The sequence below is a fragment of the Panthera uncia genome, chromosome B4 (assembly GCF_023721935.1).
Source record: "Panthera uncia isolate 11264 chromosome B4, Puncia_PCG_1.0, whole genome shotgun sequence".
NCBI classification, from domain to species: Eukaryota; Metazoa; Chordata; class Mammalia; order Carnivora; family Felidae; genus Panthera; species Panthera uncia.
The window spans coordinates 123791998-123810655 of record NC_064809.1 but is presented as its reverse complement, the minus strand read 5'-3'; the positions used below and the strand labels follow the sequence as shown (position 1 = coordinate 123810655).

Sequence of the window (18658 nt, the reverse complement as noted above, 5' to 3'; positions counted from 1 at the left end):
TCAAACCACAAGGCAACAGCGAGGGGCAGGGCGCGGTGAGGCACTCACCCAGGCGCGAGGTCTGCTTGCGCTTGATCTCCGTGAGCTTGGGGATGGGGTAGGGCCCGTAGCAGTGAGTGAAGATGACCGACAGCTGCTGGCTGATGACCTCGTTCTGCGGAAAGGAAAGCACAGGTCAGGCTGCCAGGCCCTGGGCGGCCTCCTCCAAGCTGTCAGCAGGAATGCCTGTCCCCGGGTGAGAGGGGCCCACAAACTTCTTGCAGGTTCCAGAAGCAACCCCCCACCCCCCACCCGGACCTCACACCTTGAGGTTGCTGTCTGTTTCTAGTGGGTTCACTGGTGAAAGCTTAATTCGTAAATAAATCCTTCTTTCTTGCCCTACTCACATATCATCCTTTGGAGAGCAAGTTCGTAGCTCAGAGAATGGCAAGTAAGTTTTTACCCCAAACACACCTTTATCAATACTCCAGAATTCTGGAAGCAGCGAATTACCCTGAAAACAGCAGCAGGAAGCCCTTTTGATCCTGTGACTGTGCTCTCCATTACCCAGACACAAATGCTCCTGATTCAGCTTTCTTACGAATTTGATTTTGGTGCTGAAGCATTTCCGGATCCAGGAATGCTCAGCTGAATCACTTTCTCCAAGAAAAAAAAAAAAAAAAAGGGCGGGGGGGTGGGGGGTGGGGGACGAGTTCTGTAACAGCTGCCTCCGATTGCTCAGGGACAAAGGAGTGTTTCTGATCGCCCCGTGTCCTTCACGTTTTTGCCTCTTTCCCCTTGGGACCCACTGCTGTTCATTAGTCTCCCTTCAACTGCAGGTGTGTGGGAGGGAAGCCACAAATCACAGCACTTGATGCTTTTTATTGGGTGAAGGGGGCTGAGAATGAGGATGAGGTAGAAAGACATTTATAATATATTAAGAAAAGTAGGTTACAACACAGTTTGTACCATGTATTTTTGGAAAGAAAACCCCACATATATACTTGGATTGACAGGTATGTATAGAAAATGCCAGGGAAAACAGAATAAGCTACCTTTGGCTGGGATTACAATGTTTTCCCTTTTCTTTTTATCTGCATTTTCTACAACAAACGAGTGTTGCTTCTGTAATGCAAACAATAAAGCTCACTTTTCATTTTAAAAGATGGGTTTGGGAAAACTGATGATGTCAGTGGTTCGAGATATTCTTGAATGTGCTTCACTGTGCTCCCGAAGCAGGATAGAGCTCAACACGTGAAAAGGAACTGACCATTTGATGAAAGTGGAGGAGATCCCACGAAGCACCAGGTTACCTCGGACGAGAGCCACAGAGGTGCCCACAGGTGCAATGGATATCGGACACAGGGACTCTGCTTTCAAAGATGACGCCTTATGACCTTATGACCAAATGGTCTTAAGTGCTCCTCCCAACACTCACAAAGTGATTGGCTGTCTCAATGGCGTTGTGTGGCAAAGGAATGAGAATTCGGAGAACCGCCGCATGAAGCCGTGAGACAGACCAAGTGTGGTCTCTGGACCAGCAGCCATCAGCATTGCCTGGGCTTGTTGGAAATGCAGATCCTCAGGTCCCATTCCAGACCTTCTGACTCAGAAACACTTGGAGGGGCCCAGCGATCTGTATTTTATTTAACATGTTTTCTGGTGATTCTGGTGTGCTGTTAGGTTTGAGAGCCACAGTTAAAAAAATTTTTTTTAATGTTTCATTTTTATTTTTGAGAGAGAGAGCACAAGTGGAGGAGGGGCAGAGAGAAAAAGAGAGAGAGGGAGACACAGAATCCGAAGCAGGCTCCAGGCTCTGAGCTGTCAGCACAGAGCCCGACCCGGGGCTCGAACCCACAAACTGCGAGATCATGACCCGAGCCCAAGTTGGTCGCTTAACTGACTGAGCCACCCAGGGACCCCGAGCCACAGGTTTTATGTCCTGATGTTTTCTCTTGAGTTTGACCTCTGAGCTGGGGGCTGTAAATTTGCTACCCGTGGTCTAAAGCCTGCCACTCAAAATGTGTTCCCTAGACCACCAGAAGCAGGATCACCTGAGAGCCTGTCCGAAATGCAGACTCTCACTCCAGGCTCATTGAATCAGAATCTGCAATACGGTGCCCTGCAGATGATTCCCATGTACACTAATGTTCGAGAAACACTGTATGGTAGGCACAGCTATGGCCCCCTGGAAGACTGCATCCCCCAAATCCCTGGGACTGAGAGTATCATGAGATACCGTGCCCGTGAATACGTTACATTACGGGGCAGAAGGGGCTTGGCAGGAATAATTAGGGATACTAACTATGGTTTAAATGGACCTTAACATAGGTATATTATTCTGGATTATCTGGGCAGGCCCAGTGTAATCACACAAGCCCTAAAATTAGAGACAGGAGATGAATTCAGAAGGGATGGAGAAGAGGATTTGAAGCCTGAGAAGGACTTGATGTGCTGTCACCAGCTTCGAGATTGAGGAGACCGTGCGGCAAGCTAGAGGGGGAATGCAGGTAACAAGAGTGGGAGAAAAATGGGATCCCCAGCTGGCAGCCAGCAAGGAAATGGGGCCTCATCCTACAACTATAAGGAACTCAATTCTACCCAAACCTGAATGAGCGTGCAGGTGGATTCTTCCCTGGAGCTTCCAGGAAGGAACACAGCCCTGTTGACGTCTTAATTCTGGGGCTCTGTAAGACCCTACACAGAGAGCCCAGTGAAGTACTGTGCCTGGCTTCCAACCCGTGGAGACCACGAGATACTGAGCAAGTGCTGCCTTCAGCCTCTACACTGTGGTAACTTGCGCAGCAATAGAACACTACTACATCCCATCTAGAGTCTGCCTCAGGTGGATTGCATTTCACCATCCTCGTGACCCCAGTCTGCCAGACGCACTGAGCATGCTCAGTGAGGACCTGCAGCTCACAGAAAAGAGGCGGCCTGTGTCTGCGAAATGTGCCGCACAGACTGGGTGATGAATGACGCTGGTCTTGCTCACAGCAGGGGGTGTCTAACCACCTCGGGTGGGGGGATGAAGATCCACTTCCTGTGAGAGAGGCCTGAGCAGCCCATGTTCTTCTGTGGAGACTGACTGATCAACTCAAAAGGTACTTAGGAATCATCCGAGAAGTGTATCCAGAGTAACCCAAGCCGGCAGGGCAAGACCCCTCCTCTTGGAACCCACAGCTGGCTCGTGCTTGGTAACTTCAGTATGTGTTGTACCACCTGATGAGGTATAGGTAAGGGCTGACCATGTCTGTTCCAAAGTGACAGTCCCCAAATACTTACAAGTTATCTGGAAGAGTGTCCTTGCCCACTTAGCTGATGGCTGCACATAATGACTTGATTCCAAGGACAGCAGTTGGGAAAAGGGGGAACGAGTAAGCCTGCAGCTGAGGAACTTGGCAAGAGCCACCAGAGGCAGGTGATGAAGGTCACCTCCCATAGTGAACACTCGTGTGGAGAGTGTGTGCCCTTGATGTGGTGGGAATGGCATCTGACCTCTGTAGTCCTCCTTCCCAAACCATAACCCCAGTCTAACCATGAGAAAAACACCCCGAATTCCACTAGAGGGCATCCTACAGTAGTATGTCTGAGCAGTATTTCTCAAAATTTGTCAAGGTCACCAAAACCAAGTCTGAAACGTGGTCTCAGCCAACAGGACTAATGTGGTATCTTGGATGGGATCCTGGAGCAGAAGAAGACATTAGACAAAAACTAAGGAAATAGGAATGAAATATGGAATTTAGCTAATAATAATGTGCCAGTGTTGGCTCTTTAATTATAACAAATGTACAATACTAAGGTAAGATGTTAACAATAGGGGAATGTGGGTTAGGGGTTATATGGGGGAACTCTGTGCTATCTTCTCAATTTTTCTGTAAATCTAAAACCATTCTAAAAACCTGAAGTCTCTTCTTGGAAACAATCTGCCCAATAAGGAAACAGAATCATTATGATGGAAGTATTAGAAGTTCAGGAGAAGGGGAAAGAGGGGGAGTCAAGGATCAAAGTGGACATCAACAGTTCTCTGGGTTTTATTTGTTGATCCCCTAAAGGTTTCATGAATGTGAACTTTACCCCATTTGCTAAGTGAGGCAGCCATTCGTGACTTAATTCTTTCTTGAAATATTTATTGGGCATCTGCTAAATACCGGACACCATGGGAGGGTTGTCAGTGACGCTCCGAATGTCAGGGTCCAAACTGCTGCCTCCTTTCCCAAGGCTTTCTGGCTGCCTCTCTTTCAGACACCGGAGCCCTAAGAGGAAAGTCTCCACTGTGTCCTTGAATTCACCTGTGTTTGTCAAGGTGTCTGCTTTGTGCCCTTTCCTGTGTGTTTCCTCCAGGGAGGGGGGACTATGGGTATCATTCACTCTAGTTCTCCAGCACCCAAAATGAATTGGGTCTCCAGGAGGGCTCCCCTAAGCAAGAAGGGGTGCTGTAATTAGTATCGGTTAAGAGCTCTAGTGGGGTGAGACCCGTTGGGTTAGATGGTCAGTTTGGAGCAGTGAACTGGGTTATTCTTTGGGTTTGGTTAGCTCTGGGCCCAAACCTGAAGATGGCAGATTGGAATTAACCAAACTTGAGGCTCAGTCTATTTTGGAGACATGGTAGGTGGGGTAGTTGTGCTGTGATAGGTACCTATATTCTCCTCTGAATTGTACATTTAAGAGAAGTACTTTTAGGTAAAGGTGCCACAAGGCTTGACTGGTCTGTGCATGCCAGTCTGTGCATGCAGGCTCTGAGCTGGGAGGCCAGAGCAAGTCCAAGGAGGAGGCGTGGGCTGGGGACGGGTGGGCATTTGGCTGGGCCCAGGTACATAGCACCTGGTTAACGGTTGTCACTGGCACGCTGCTGGGTACCAGCCACTCAGGTCTCTCATGGAAAATGCTGGGTGTGCACATGGGGTGAACTCAGGTCCTCAGGACTCAGAACCGTGTGGCTACAGGGGCGCCTGGGTGGCGCAGTCGGTTGAGCGTCCGACTTCAGCCAGGTCACGATCTCACGGTCCGTGAGTTCGAGCCCCGCGTCGGGCTCTGGGCTGATGGCTCGGAGCCTGGAGCCTGTTTCCGATTCTGTGTCTCCCTCTCTCTCTGTCCCTCCCCCGTTCATGCTCTGTCTCTCTCTGTCCCCAAAAATAAAATAAATGTTGAAAAAAAAAAAATTTAAAAAAAAGAACCGTGTGGCTACAAAGAACCAAAAGGGAATGAAGTTCTTAATACCACAGTTAGCAGGAACCTCCTGAGATAGATTTCTGTGGATTCAGGGCTGACATCTTTCCTCTCTTCCTCTGACCCTCACTTCTCTCCTAAAAAGATACCAGAACATTTTCTTTTCTTCAGAAAGGAATGCTGGGATTGATCCCAAAGGTCCTTTTCAGGTGGGTTAGGCAGGGCTTCTACCCAGTGGTAAAAACATAGACAGCAGGGCTAGATGGGGTTGGGCCCCAGTCCTGACTCCTCACATACTAGCTCTGTGACCTTAGGAAAGTTACTCAGCTTCTCCGGGTCTCTGTGTCCTCTTCCGAAGTGGATTAAAAATATCTGCTTGGTGAGGTTGCTAGGAGAGCTAAAAAGGATAGCGCATCACAACATGCCATTAGCTTGAATTAAAGGAAATTGCTGAGATTTGACCATTCTTTAACCCCCAAACAGCAATTTCCTATAATTCAAACCAATCTTTTTCTAGATTCTAAAATGTCATACAATTAATGACAGCTTTTAGGAAGAGAAAAAAAAAAACTCACTGCATTAACAAACATTCATTTTTAAAACCCATTTCAAATTGTGAAATGCTAAAAGGTGAAAAAAGCCGCATCTCAAAATCAGGAGATGGTGGAAATACAGTTACTTTCTGGGGATACCAGCAGTGAGTTCTCTGCCTCAATCCATCATGAACAGCGGTTTGTTTTTAGACTGGCCCTCCTGTGTAGGATATGCTGGGCTGACCTATGAGCAGTGAGCCTCTTTTTGCTGTAGTACACTTGGAAAAGGTAAAGAGATGGGAAGGGCACCAGACAGAGTCCCATGAAGTCAATGCACAATCCCACGTCTGTCACCGGAATTGTGTACAAAATGAAATTAAACAGATAATAAACTAAAGTGCTTTTAAATAGTCATCCATGTATTTTGATATGTACTCTCTATTCATTGCAAGTGATGTGGGCCTTCTGTTTATGGTAATACTATAGCATTTCCTTTCTAAGTACATTTAACATATGGTAAGGTGATTTAAAGGAAAATATCAAATAAATAACAACCAGTGAAAGTATCTCTTAGGAGTGAAAGGGAAGCCAGACATTCTCAGATGAAGGAAAATTAAGAGAATTTGTCATCAGGAGACCTATCCTAAAAGAATGGCTGAAGAAATTTCTCTAAATTGAAAGGAAAGGATAAAAAGGGAAGCTTGGAACCACAGGAAGACAGAAACAGTAAAAAAAAGTATGGATAAAGATAATAGGCTTTCTTTCTTTCTCCTTTTGAGTTTAATTATGTTTGGTTGATGCAAAAATTATAAGAGTGTCTGATGTTCTAAATGTGTGTAGAGGAAATATTTAAAAACAACTATGTCATAAATGGAGGAGGATAAATGGGCATAAAAGGAGGTAAGATTTCTCTATTTCACTTGAACTGGTAAAATGATGACACCAGTAGACTGTGCTGTTATGTATATATCATGTAATACTGCAAGCAACCACTAGAAAAGCTACTTGAAGCTATAGAAAAGCTATCAAAATACTACAGACAAATAAAAATGGAATTAAAAAAATGTTCAACTATCCCACAGGGAGGCAGGAAGAAGAGAAACAAAGGCAGAGAAACCAAACAGAAAATAAAAAATAAGATGACAGGAACACCTAGGTGGCTCAGTCAGTTAAGTGTCCAACTTCAGCTGAGGTCATGATTGCACAATTTGTGAGTTTGAGCCCCACTTCAGGCTCTGCGCTGAAAGCACAGAGCTTGCTTCAGGTCCTCTGTTTTCCTCTCTCTCTGCCCCTCCCCCACTCACGCACATGTGCATACTCTCTCTCTCAAAAATAAACTTAAAAAAATAAGATGGCAGACTTAAGCCCTAAAGTATCAATAAAATGTGAATGGTCTAAATACACCAATTAAAAGAGATTGGCAGAGTGGATGACAGTATATGCTGTTTACAAGAAAATAACTTCAAATATAATGAAAATGGCAGCTAGTAAGTATAATGGTCCAAAAAAATCACAAAAACATTAATCAAAGGAAAGCAGGAGTGGCTACTGTAATATTAGATAAGGTGGACTTTAGAGCAAAAAAAAAAAAAAAAAATGAACAGAAGCAGAGAGGAGCATTGTATAATGATAAAAGGGTTAATTCACCAGGAAGACATTGTAGACCTAAATATATATGCACCAAATAACAGAGCTGCATAATCTGTGAAGCAAAAACTGATAGAATTGAAAGGAGAAACAGACTAATCCATAATTATAGTTGGAGACTTAACACCCCTATCTGAAATGATAGAACAAGGAGGCAGAAAATTTGTAGGATATGGAAGAACTCAACAATACCATCAACCAACAGAATCTTATGGACACTTATAGAACACTTCACTCCACAATAGCAGAAAACTGTGTTTTCAGGTGTCCACAGAACATATCAAGATAGACCATACTTAGGGCCATAAAACCAACCTCAAAAACTTAAAATAATCAAAATAATACAGAAAGTATTCTCTGACCACAATGGAATCAAACTAGAAATCAAGAGCAGAAATATAAGAAAACCTCCAAACATCTGGAAACTAAACAACACACTTTGAAATAATTCATAAGTCAAAAAAGAAGTTATAAGGGAAAAATAAAAAGTTAACACTGAACTGAATGAAAAATGAAAATAACACATCAAAATTTGTGGTACACAGCCAGAGCAGTGCTGAGAAGGATATGTACATTATCAAATGCATATATAAGAGAAAACAAAAAGTCTTAAATCAATAATCTAAGCTCCTACTCAAGAACCTGGAAAAAGAAAAGCAAAATAAACCCAAAGCAAACAAATAATGAAGATAGGAGAAGCAACCAATGAAGGTTAAAACAGAAAAATAGTAGAGAAAATAATGAAACACAGAGTTGGTTCTTTGGAAAGATGAATAAAATTGACAAACCTCTAGGAAGGCTGACAAAGAAAAAAGGGGACACAAATTAACAAAACCAGGAATGATACAGGGGTTATCATTACATCAGAAGAATAATAAGGGGATTATGATAAACAACTCTACTCACATAAATCTGTTAACACAAATGAAATGAGCTTTTTCTCTGAAAAAAAAAAAAGAGCAACTCACCTAATATTAAATAGATAATTTGAATAGCTGTGTAAAGAAATTGAATTCATAATTAAAATAAAACTCTCCCCAAAAGAAATCTTCAGAGCCAGACTGAAAAGGAAGAAATACAACTATCTTTATTTGTAGATGACATGACTACCTAAGTAGAAAATTCCATTGAATCTACAGAAAATTCCTAGAATAAACAAGTTCAGCAAGGTTGCAGGACACAAGATAAATATACAAAAATCAATTCTATTTCTTTGTGCTAGCAATGAACACATGGACAGAAAAATTAATATAATATTTATAATTTCTTAAAAAAAGAAATATGTATATGTAAATCTAACAAAACAGGACTTGTATGCTACCAACTCCACAATATTGATGAAAGAAACCAAAGAAGATCTAAGTACATGAAGAGACATACAGTTCACAAATTGAAAGATTTAACATAGTAAAGATGTCAATTCTCCCTGAACTGATATAGAAGTTTGACACAATTCCTATCAAAATCTCAGCAAGATTTCTTTATTGTTGATAAAGCAAGTTTATTCTAAAATTTATATGGATGGGTGCCTGGCTGGTTCAGTCACTAGAGCATGCAACTCTTGATCCTGAGGTGATGAGTTTGAGCCCCATATCAGGGGTAGAGTTTAGTTAAAAAAAAATAAAATTTATATGGAAAGACAAAGAACATAGCTAAAATAATTTTTAAAAGAAGAATAAAATGGGAGGAATAAGTCTACCTAACTTCAAGATTTAACTATAGCTACACTAATCAAGACTGTGTGGTAATGGTGGGGGGACAGACATATAGATCAATGGAACAGAGTTGAGAACCCAGAAATAGACCCACACAAATATGCCCAACTGACTTTTGAAATGTGCAAAATAATTCAATTAAGGAGAGACAGCCTTTTCAACAAATGGAGATGGAAAACTAAACATCCATTGGTAAAACAAGCAAACACACACACACACACACACACACACACACACACACATCAAAAACCTTGATGTAAGTTCCACACTTCACCTCAGGCAAGATGAATCACAGACTCAGTGGAAAACATAAAACTAAACTTTCTAGGAAAAAAAATATGAGGAAATATTCATGATTTAAGGCTAGGCAAGAAGTTCTAATACTTGATACCCAAAGCATAATCTCCATAAGAAGAAAAGTTGATAAATTAGATTTCCTCAAAATTAAAAGCTTTTGCTCTGTGAAAGACTCTATAAAGAGGATAAAAAGACAAGCTATAGAATGGGAGAAAGTATTTGCAGGCCGCTTATCTGACAACAGATTAGTATCACTCAAAATTCAACAGTTAAAAAGCAAACAACTTCATTAGAGCACAGACAAAAGACACAAAGAGACATTTCACTGAAGAGGATAGCCAGATGGCAAATAAGCTCATGAAAATATGTTCAACACCATTAGCTATTTAGGGAAATGAAAATCAAAAGTACGAGATATCACTTCCACATCTATCAGAATGGCTAAAAGAAAAAATAGCAATAACACCAAACAGTGAGGATGTGGAGAAACTAGATTATTCCTACTTTGCTGGTGGGAACGTAAAATGTAAAATGGTGGGAATGTAAAACTTTAGCAGTTTCTTTGAAAATGAATCACACAGCTACCAGCAATTACACTCCTGGGCATTTATCCCAGAGAAATGAAAACACATTCACACAAAAACCTGTGCACAAATGTTTAGAACAGCTGTATTTGTAATAGCTTGGACCTGGAAACAATTCAGATGTCCTTCAGTGGATGAGCACTCGTACAAACCACGGTATATCCATGCCATGGAGTACTGCTTAGCAATGAAAAGAAACAAACTATGGGATCATCCAACAACCTGATGAACCTTCAGAGAATTATGCAGAGTGAGAAAATCCAGTTCTAAAAAGTCACATACTGTATGATTCTACTGAAATTACAGTCTTGAAAATGAGAGAAATGGAGAGCAGATTAGTGGTTACCAGGGGGTGATAATGGAGTGAGGGCAGAAGGCAAATGGGTTTGGCTAGAAAAGTGCAACATGAGGAAATCCTGTGGGTGCTGGAAATTTTCTGCATGTTGACTATATCACATCGGTATCTTGGTTGTGATATTTTATGGTACTCTAGTAAGAGATTGCCAATGGGGGAAACCGAGTAAAGGGTACATACATAGTGCCAGTTCTGTATTTTTTCTTACAACTGCACGTGAATCTAAAATGATCTCAAAATCAAAAGTTTAAAAAACTAAAATATTTCAATTAAAAAAGTGAGAAAAAAATTAAAAAGTGTACAAACCACAAGAACCCCCCCCCCTCCCCAGATCATGTCTTGTCTCTGTCTAAAACCTCCAGGGGTGTTCTATTCACTGCACGTGGAGGGAAACCCAAGCTTTTCACCATGGAGAAAGACTCCGTGCAATCTGATTTTTATCTCCTATGCTTCTCCCTTTGTCCCACTGCACCGGTCACATTGCTTTTCTTCCTGTTGTCCCAACACACCAAGCACGTTTCCACGAAGAGCCTTAGCTCCTGCACTCCCTCACCTGGAATGTTTTTGCTCCAGACCTCTGCATGGCTGGAGCTTTTCCTCACTTCAGTGGTTGTTCAAATGCTACCTTCTCAGACCTTCCTTACATCTTGTCTAGATTAGGCCTTGGCTGCCCCATCCTCAGAGAGACTATATCATTGTCCAATTTCACTTTTTTTTTCATAGCATTTATCAAGCTCTCTCTCTCTTTTACTGATCTATTTCCTTGCTTACTGTCTGTCTGCCCCTCCCCTGCACATAGCAAGCTCCAGGAGGGTAAAGGACATTTCTCTCCCATCACCATTGCAGCATAGTGAGCACGTGTGACTCCTGAATGAATCAGTGCCCTGGGGAATTATGTGTGTGTGGGGGGGGGGGGGGGGGGGAAACAGGCCAGGAACTTTCTTGAAACAGATGTATATTAAGAAATGACTATATTGTTTGGCTCCTGGGAAATCTAGAGATGCTGAATTCTTTTGAAGTTAAAATTTAGAGAAGGGAGTAAAACACATCTGCAACTAGATTTCAAGTAATGTATGAATGAACACAAGTCAAGGATGGGAAGGCGTATGCTTCACTTCATAGTATAGCTGTATTTCTGGGAGTTGACGATAAAGTGAATTTCTTTATTGCATTTCTATGTTCTTATGCATTATTACTTATCTATCTGATGAAACCAGATACCTGCCCACACAGAACAGCAGATGAAATCTGAACAGGAACCCTTTAATGGACGGAGAAGGAACTAGGCTAGGCAGTTGTGTGATGTGTGGCTACTACTATCCTCCGATATGAAACACTGGAGGGCACAGCTTTGTAGCACTTTCTCAACGCTCTGAATTTCTCTGCCATCATCTCTCTCTAGTCTTCTTTTTTTAAATTTTTTTTTTCGACGTTTTTTATTTATTGTTGGGACAGAGAGAGACAGAGCATGAACGGGGGAGGGGCAGAGAGAGAGGGAGACACAGAATCGGAAACAGGCTCCAGGCTCCGAGCCATCAGCCCAGAGCCTGACGCGGGGCTCGAACTCACAAACCGCGAGATCGTGACCTGGCTGAAGTCGGACGCTTAACCGACTGCGCCACCCAGGCGCCCCTCTAGTCTTCTTTTGACCACAAGAACATCACTCATGCTTGGGGAATGCTTGGCTTCACATGGCAGCCATGGGAAATTAATCACCTCTTTTTCCTCCCACCAGGAATGTACATGATGTGTAATACCACACTTCACCAGTAGGGGTTGCCACTGGACCCTTATAAGGGCAAACCCCACTCTTGAATGCACTCTTCCCCAGACTGTCCTTCTGACAAGGAGCTGCTTCCTTTCCCTGGCTCTCTCCATTCTTGAAGATCAGTACAGCTGATGGGGGTGGGGTGGGGTCGGGTTGGGGGGAGATTCTAGTCTGTATCTCCTGGCAAAGGCTCCTCCCTTCTTCCCAACTCCCAGCCACTGGCTGTCCTTTTGGGGGTAGTAGCTGAGTGGGGCATAAGGGGCCTACTGGGGTGCTGGTAATGTTCTCTTTCTTGGCCCAGGCGCTGATCACACAGATAGGTTTAGCCTGTGAAGATTCACTGGGCTCTACGCAGTTATGATCTGGGCACTTTTCTGTACATATATCATACTCCAAAATTCCAAAACACAGTTTATTTAAAATTAAAAAAAATTTTTTTTAAACATTTATATATTTTTGAGACCGAGAGAGAGAGCATGAACAGGGGAGGGTCAGAGAAAGAGGGAGACACAGAATCTGAAACAGGCTCCAGGCTCTGAGCTGTCAGCACAGAGCCCGATGCGGGGCTCGAACCCACAGACCGCGAGATCATGACCTGAGCCGAAGTCGGACGCTTAACCGGCTGAGCCACCCAGGCGCCCCAATACAGTTTATTTTAAAAACCCATAGATTACGTTCACTTAATACACAGGATGCCTCAGTAATTTCTGGGATTCCCACTATAGTCTGAAAAAAGGAAACAAAAACCAAGAAACCAAAAACAAGTTTGAACACCTAACCCTGGGAACAGACTTAGGAATGTTTCTCACTAAAGTGGTTGCTTAGGTAATTGCAGGTGAAAGCTTCATTCATTCATTCATTCGTTCGTTCATTCACTCATTCATTCATGTTAGAGGGATGAAGGGTGAGGGGCAGGGAGAGTTTGGTTTTGAAATGCTTCCACAGGGTTTTGCGCTCTGTGGAATCACTGAGGCTCATTACCCAGGAGCTGCACTCTTGCTCCCACTTTGGGTCCTGTGGTGGGGCCTTCATCAAGTGCAAATCCAGCCTGCAGGGGGCCCTGAGACTCTGGGCCAGGATAGGCTGCTGAGAATACCTAAGGAGAGCTGCTTTGCACCCCAGCCAGGTGTTCCGAGGCTCAGAAAGCAGACGGGCCCGGCTGTGTCGCTGCTGCTTTGCTGTGGGGCCATCCCTGCTGTCAGAGAAGGTGGCTCCATGCTTCCTTCTTCACTCTTTGGGAAGCCTGTCGGCCCAGCCTGGTGGGGGAACCCACGGTGCCCTTTTAGTTCACAGGCCCATTTCTCCTGAGACTTCAGAGGTTCCCGTGTCTTAGAGGGACCCCAGACTTCTGCAAAGTCTGTTCTGGAGCAAAGGGGTAAGAGGCTGGTGCTGGAGCCAGGCTGCCTGGGTTTAAGCCCAGGTCTGCCACTTATCAACTGTGTGACCTTGGGCAAGTAATCACCCTCTCTGTGGCTCAGTCAACCCATCGGTCAAATGGGGGATAAGAACATCACCTCCTTCAAAGGTTGTGAGGATTAACTGAGTTAATCCTTATGTTGTGTTTAGAATAGTGCCAGGCATATAGTAAATATAAAAAACACATATTTTAGCTTAAAAATCCTCATTTGTGTCTTGAGACAGTTCATTATAAAAGGGTTCCGAGGTTAAATGAGTTTGGGAAACGCTTGATTGCCTTTGTGAATTAGGGTATTCAAGGCTCTCCGGGTGAGAAATTGGAGTAAACCAATGTTAGCCTGTAGAAGGAGCTGAAAGCCCTGCTCTCAGGCCAGTATTCGGGGCTGGTTGGTACGTGCACTGCAACGGGGCGTTAAACACTTTGGTACCAACCCCGCTGGGGGAATGGCTTTTACAGAACACCCTTTGGGAAATACCGGAGGTGCGTCATACTCCGGCGAGGCCAGCTTCGTGACAGGGTCACTTGTACCGCACTCACCAAGTTGCAGAGCCAGTTTGGAGGGCACGGACTCATTTCATCTTCACACCCACCCTAAGAGGTCAATATAGTTATTGTCCCCATTTTCAGGTAGGGAAACTGAGGCAGAGGAAAGTTAAGTAACTTGAGTGGGGTCATAAGGCTAGTACGTGGCATAGCGAGGTTTGGATCCCTATAGTTTGGCTCCAGAGTCCATGCTCTGACCCACTGTGCCATATAAATATATATTCATTCCCTTGTGGCCCACTGGGGAGCCCTCAGGTACGCGGTAGTTGATGCACAGACTCCTCAGAGCCTCTCAAGGCAGCCTGGCCACCCCTGGTGTTTCCATGGCCACAGTGGTGGGGCATTTGTCACAGTCTCCCTCTTGCCCTTGGCTCTCCACCCTTGATAGGATGGCTGGGGGATGGGCATGCCACGGCTGTCCATTCTCAAAGTTCTCCAGCAACACACGCAATGATGCCAAAGGCCCCCTGGCAGGGACGGAACATCTATACTGTATCATCAAACAAGTGGCCCCGAAGAGATTTTTAAGAACTGATCTCATAATAGCCCAAGGGATGAACTGATGTTCTGAAGGGGCTGCAGCATTTATTTCTCTGTTGTAGGAGTAAGGGGACCCAGGAGGAAGGGGGGTGCGGGGGGAGACTCATCTGATCTTCTGTACCTGAAAAATTTTCTCCAGGGCCCGGCTTTGTGGGAACCCTGGAAGGGTCTGTATCCCATGGATCTTGGGAGCTATACCATTTCCCTCTTCCCGCCGGATTCCTATCTGTCCGGCCAGGCCTGCTCACATCTCGGCACCTCCCTGACACCTTCCCTGACTGACTCACACCCCTCAGAGCCCATGCCACCATTCAACATTGTTTCATAAACCTCAGATGCCCTTGGGGCACATGTGTTGGCAGCATCTCCCCAGCTTTCCTGCAAATCCCCTGGGTTATTAGAAGTGTCTTGGGACATAGCAGGTGCTCAATAAAACAGCTGCCCACAATGACTGCACAAGTAGCTTTAGTCAGCCACGTACATATGCCACCAGTGGCCATGACTGCAGGATTCGTATCCGGAGGGCAGGATCAGGCTAAGGGGCCATTGAGGTCGGGGACCTCCCCGCTTGTTCTCTGCCGCCGACCGACACCACAGCGTTAAACTCCTCTTACCTTGCTCGCTTTCAAGATCTCAAACATCAGGGGCAGGCCTTGAGTAATGAGCTCCTCTGTGTACTCCTCCTCCTGAATGGTCTTAAACTCCTTCAACAGGCACTGGATAAGAGGCCTGCGGTGTTGCTGGAAGGCGATCCGCAAAGACTCCAGCCACGTGTGCAGTGTCCATGGGACACCTGGGAGAGGGAGGGGAGGGCATGGAGGGGAGGAGAGGGCGAGACAGAAAACAACCACAACAGAAGGTGTGTTTTTATCTGGAAGCTGGCCTTTCCCCAGGACATCACCAAACTACGAGACCAAGAGACTTGGGATGAATACAGCCAGGGTAGTTTGTATTTTTTTTCTCCCCCTGACGACTTGCAGATGTTGAAACTAAAGATCACAATTCAATTCCCTTAGCTATGGGTGTCCACCTCTGCATGCTCGTCACATTAGCGGGGGCTGCGTTTTACAAGCTAGAACCACCGTGTAGAACGTGGAATTGTCACACACTGCTTCTGCCTACTCCATACTTCTGAGTCCTGACTTCATTCACCTCCACCCCTTCTGCCTTCTGGGGAGACAGAAGCCCAGGGAGGGAAGTGTCTTGCCCAGGATGAGATAGCACCAGGCGAGAGCACAGAGCTGGTGAAACCCATCGGTGGACTTTGTCATCTACCGCACTGGCCGGGATGGACGCGTATGTCGGAAAAAGACCCGGGAGGATTCTGCCGCTTCTCCCCTGTGCAAAACAACTTTCCCATCTGTGGGCACTTCATCAGGTTCTTCCTCCTTTAATAGAAACCCCTCCAGCAGCTGATTGCTGTGATTTGCTTCTCCCCTGTCGAGGTGAGGCACAGAGGAAGAATGCGTCTCACTACTGTTTATAACGAGCAGGCCATTCAGAGCCTGGAGCGTCATCATTATGGTAAACAGGCTCTCTGGGCAGTGGCATAAATATCCCACAGAGGGGCGCCTGGGTGGCTCGGTCGGTTGGGCGTCTGACTTCGGCTCGGGTCACGATCTCGCGGTCCGTGAGTTCGAGCCCCGCGTTGGGCTCTGTGCTGACCGCTCAGAGCCTGGAGCCTGTTTCCGATTCTGTGTCTCCCTCTCTCTCTGCCCCTCCCCTGTTCATGCTCTGTCTCTCTCTGTCTCAAAAATAAATAAACGTTAAAAAAAAAAAAAATCCCACAGACTGAACAGCTACCCTGAGAGAGGGGCCCACGTCCAGAGCAGCAGCAGGGGGCCTCTCCTCAGGCCCTCAGCCCACCTTGACCTGCCACTCTGTGTGTTGAAGGTCCAGGCTAGGTCCTGCTGTTCTTGTGTGGGGCTGTTGCCTCTAGACCGGGGAAGACTGGGCGAGCCTGTTCCCTGGACGCACGGAGGAGATGGGTGTGAGCTCGCTCATTCAAGGAAGAGCCACCCCCAACTTTTCCCGAGAGTGGCTTTGCCCCCCGAAGCTCAGTGGGTGAGCCTGGCAAAGAGACGCCCTCGTCCTAGCTGTTGCCTGGCCGCTGCTTCGTGATTTGGGTGCTCTAAGGCAGTGATTCCCCAACCACTGGGAGCCACCTGGGATGATTGTTAAACATAAAGATTTCCGGCCTTTATCCATCCAGACCCTCAACAGCAGAGCCTCTGGGTGTAGGGCCTGGCAATCCGTATTCAGACAAGCTCCCAGGTGATTCCAATTCCTAAGTTCTCAGGGTCCAGAGTTTGGGAATCATGAGAAAATGACCCGAGGTCAGGCGTTTGGGGCTGGAAGGGTGATGCTGTCTTTGGGGATAGCTCGGGCAGTTTAGCCTGGAAGGGCTCCAACCAGCAAATGCGAAATTCCCTGGGCCTCTGTGTGTGTGTGTGTGTGTGTGTGTGTGTGTGTGTGTGTGCGCGCGCGCACGCGTGTGTGGGTGTGTACACGTGTGTGTGAGTCACCTAGCACTGGGCAGTGATGCTGTGTCCAGTGGCGGAGGGTGCCCAGACTGACCTATGCTCCTGATATCAATTGTGACATCCACGTAGCCATGCTCAGCGCTGTGATACATGGCCTCCCTCAGGGCTCTCAGTTTGGCCTTGCTGTTGCGGCTGGCACAGAGGGGAGGCGGGGCTGTCTCCGCCAGGTCAGTCCCCTCGGCCAGAATCTCCTCCAGGGACAGGATATCACTCTTCTCCTTCTCTGGCTGAGCGAGCAGTTTGCGGAACACATTCCTGTCAATCATAAACCCAGAGAGGAAGACACTCAGAGATGGAAGGGTTTTGCCGGGGCAGGGATGGGGTGTGGGCAGTGGGGACACCACTCGTGTGAGACAAGGGAATGGCAGGAACAACTCTGGAGTTGTGGCTTCAGAGGCCTGACCACGGGTGCTATGTTTTAGGGCTGGGTGGAGGAGACGGTGGAGTGTGACTGGCTTTGTTTCCTGGAGGACAACCTGGAGCAGCTAAATGCTTTCCACAAGTATCCAGAAGGCTCTAGAACTGTGCTCTTTTAACCATCAACCTGCACGGGGTCCCACATGAATTTGCTTTACATGGGGTTATGTGTAATAAAACTGGATGGGGTAAAACCTGAAGGCCATGTGACAAGAAATAACCAAACACGAGGGGTTTTATTATTTTTTAAATGGATCCTTGTCACTTCATGGCAGCTGACGTGACGGGCTCTGACCAACGCTGGCAAAGAGTGGCATCTCTGTGAGGCAGAAGCTGATCCGGGAAAGGACAAAGCAAGGCAGTCTGAGTGGATGTGCGCTGCACGAAGTTGGCTCTGAGCAGAAAGCTGGCAGTGAAGGCCACTGTGGCCAGGCCTGGTGTCTGGCCTGCCTCTGGGCCCCACATCCAGAGATATAGTGGGTCTGGGGTAGGCCTGGGAATCTGCATTTTTAACAAGCACCACTTGGGACCTTGTGGCTTTGGCCCATCCTAGCCTACCTGTGTCCGTGGGCTGCGGCCTGGCTGAAAGAGTTCATATCACCCTGGGGGGTTGTAGAAATTCCATTCCTGTACATGGTTCCTATCAGGGGATCCGCACCACGCTCCAACAGCAAACTAACCAGCTCAAAATTTCCTGCAAGCCCAGAGAAGGGGGGTTTATAAGCGAATAAAGCAAATACACGGTCACAGACACAGCGAGGGCCGAGGTGGTGGAGACCCTTGGCCGGGATGAGAATCAGCAACTCTTACCTACGGCAGCAGCCAGCTGGAGGGGCGTTTCTGAGTAGTTCTCCTCGCCGTGCTCCACGGAACCTTCCACCTTGGCCCCGGCGTCCAGGAGCAGCTGCAGAGAAGAGTGGCCATTGAGACATTTAAAGACATGTGCTGTGAGGACACATCAGGAGAGCTGGTGGAAGTCAGCACAGTGCCAATGTTCCTGCCCTCCCTCTGGGTCAGTGGCCATGTGCACAGGGTGAGGGCAACTATACCTTGGGGGATGAACTGATGGCCCCTCGAATCTACTAGAACCTCAGACTATCAAAGTGTGGTCCATGGAAAAGCAGCATCAGCATCCCCTGGGAGCTGTGAAA

General features: G+C 46.2%; 1 protein-coding gene across 2 annotated transcripts in view; it reads right to left on the bottom strand.

Moving 5' to 3' along the window:
- The window catches only part of ABTB3 (ankyrin repeat and BTB domain containing 3), a 315697-nt gene that overhangs the window by 26075 nt on the left and 270964 nt on the right, over positions 1–18658 (bottom strand). For both annotated transcript variants that reach the window (XM_049627508.1, XM_049627509.1), the window contains 5 exons: positions 18318–18411; positions 18066–18201; positions 17125–17345; positions 15162–15340; positions 49–154 (listed from right to left, as the gene is read on the bottom strand). In XM_049627508.1, the coding sequence (XP_049483465.1) occupies positions 49–154; positions 15162–15340; positions 17125–17345; positions 18066–18201; positions 18318–18411 (736 nt within the window). The remainder of the gene's footprint in view (positions 1–48; positions 155–15161; positions 15341–17124; positions 17346–18065; positions 18202–18317; positions 18412–18658) is intronic.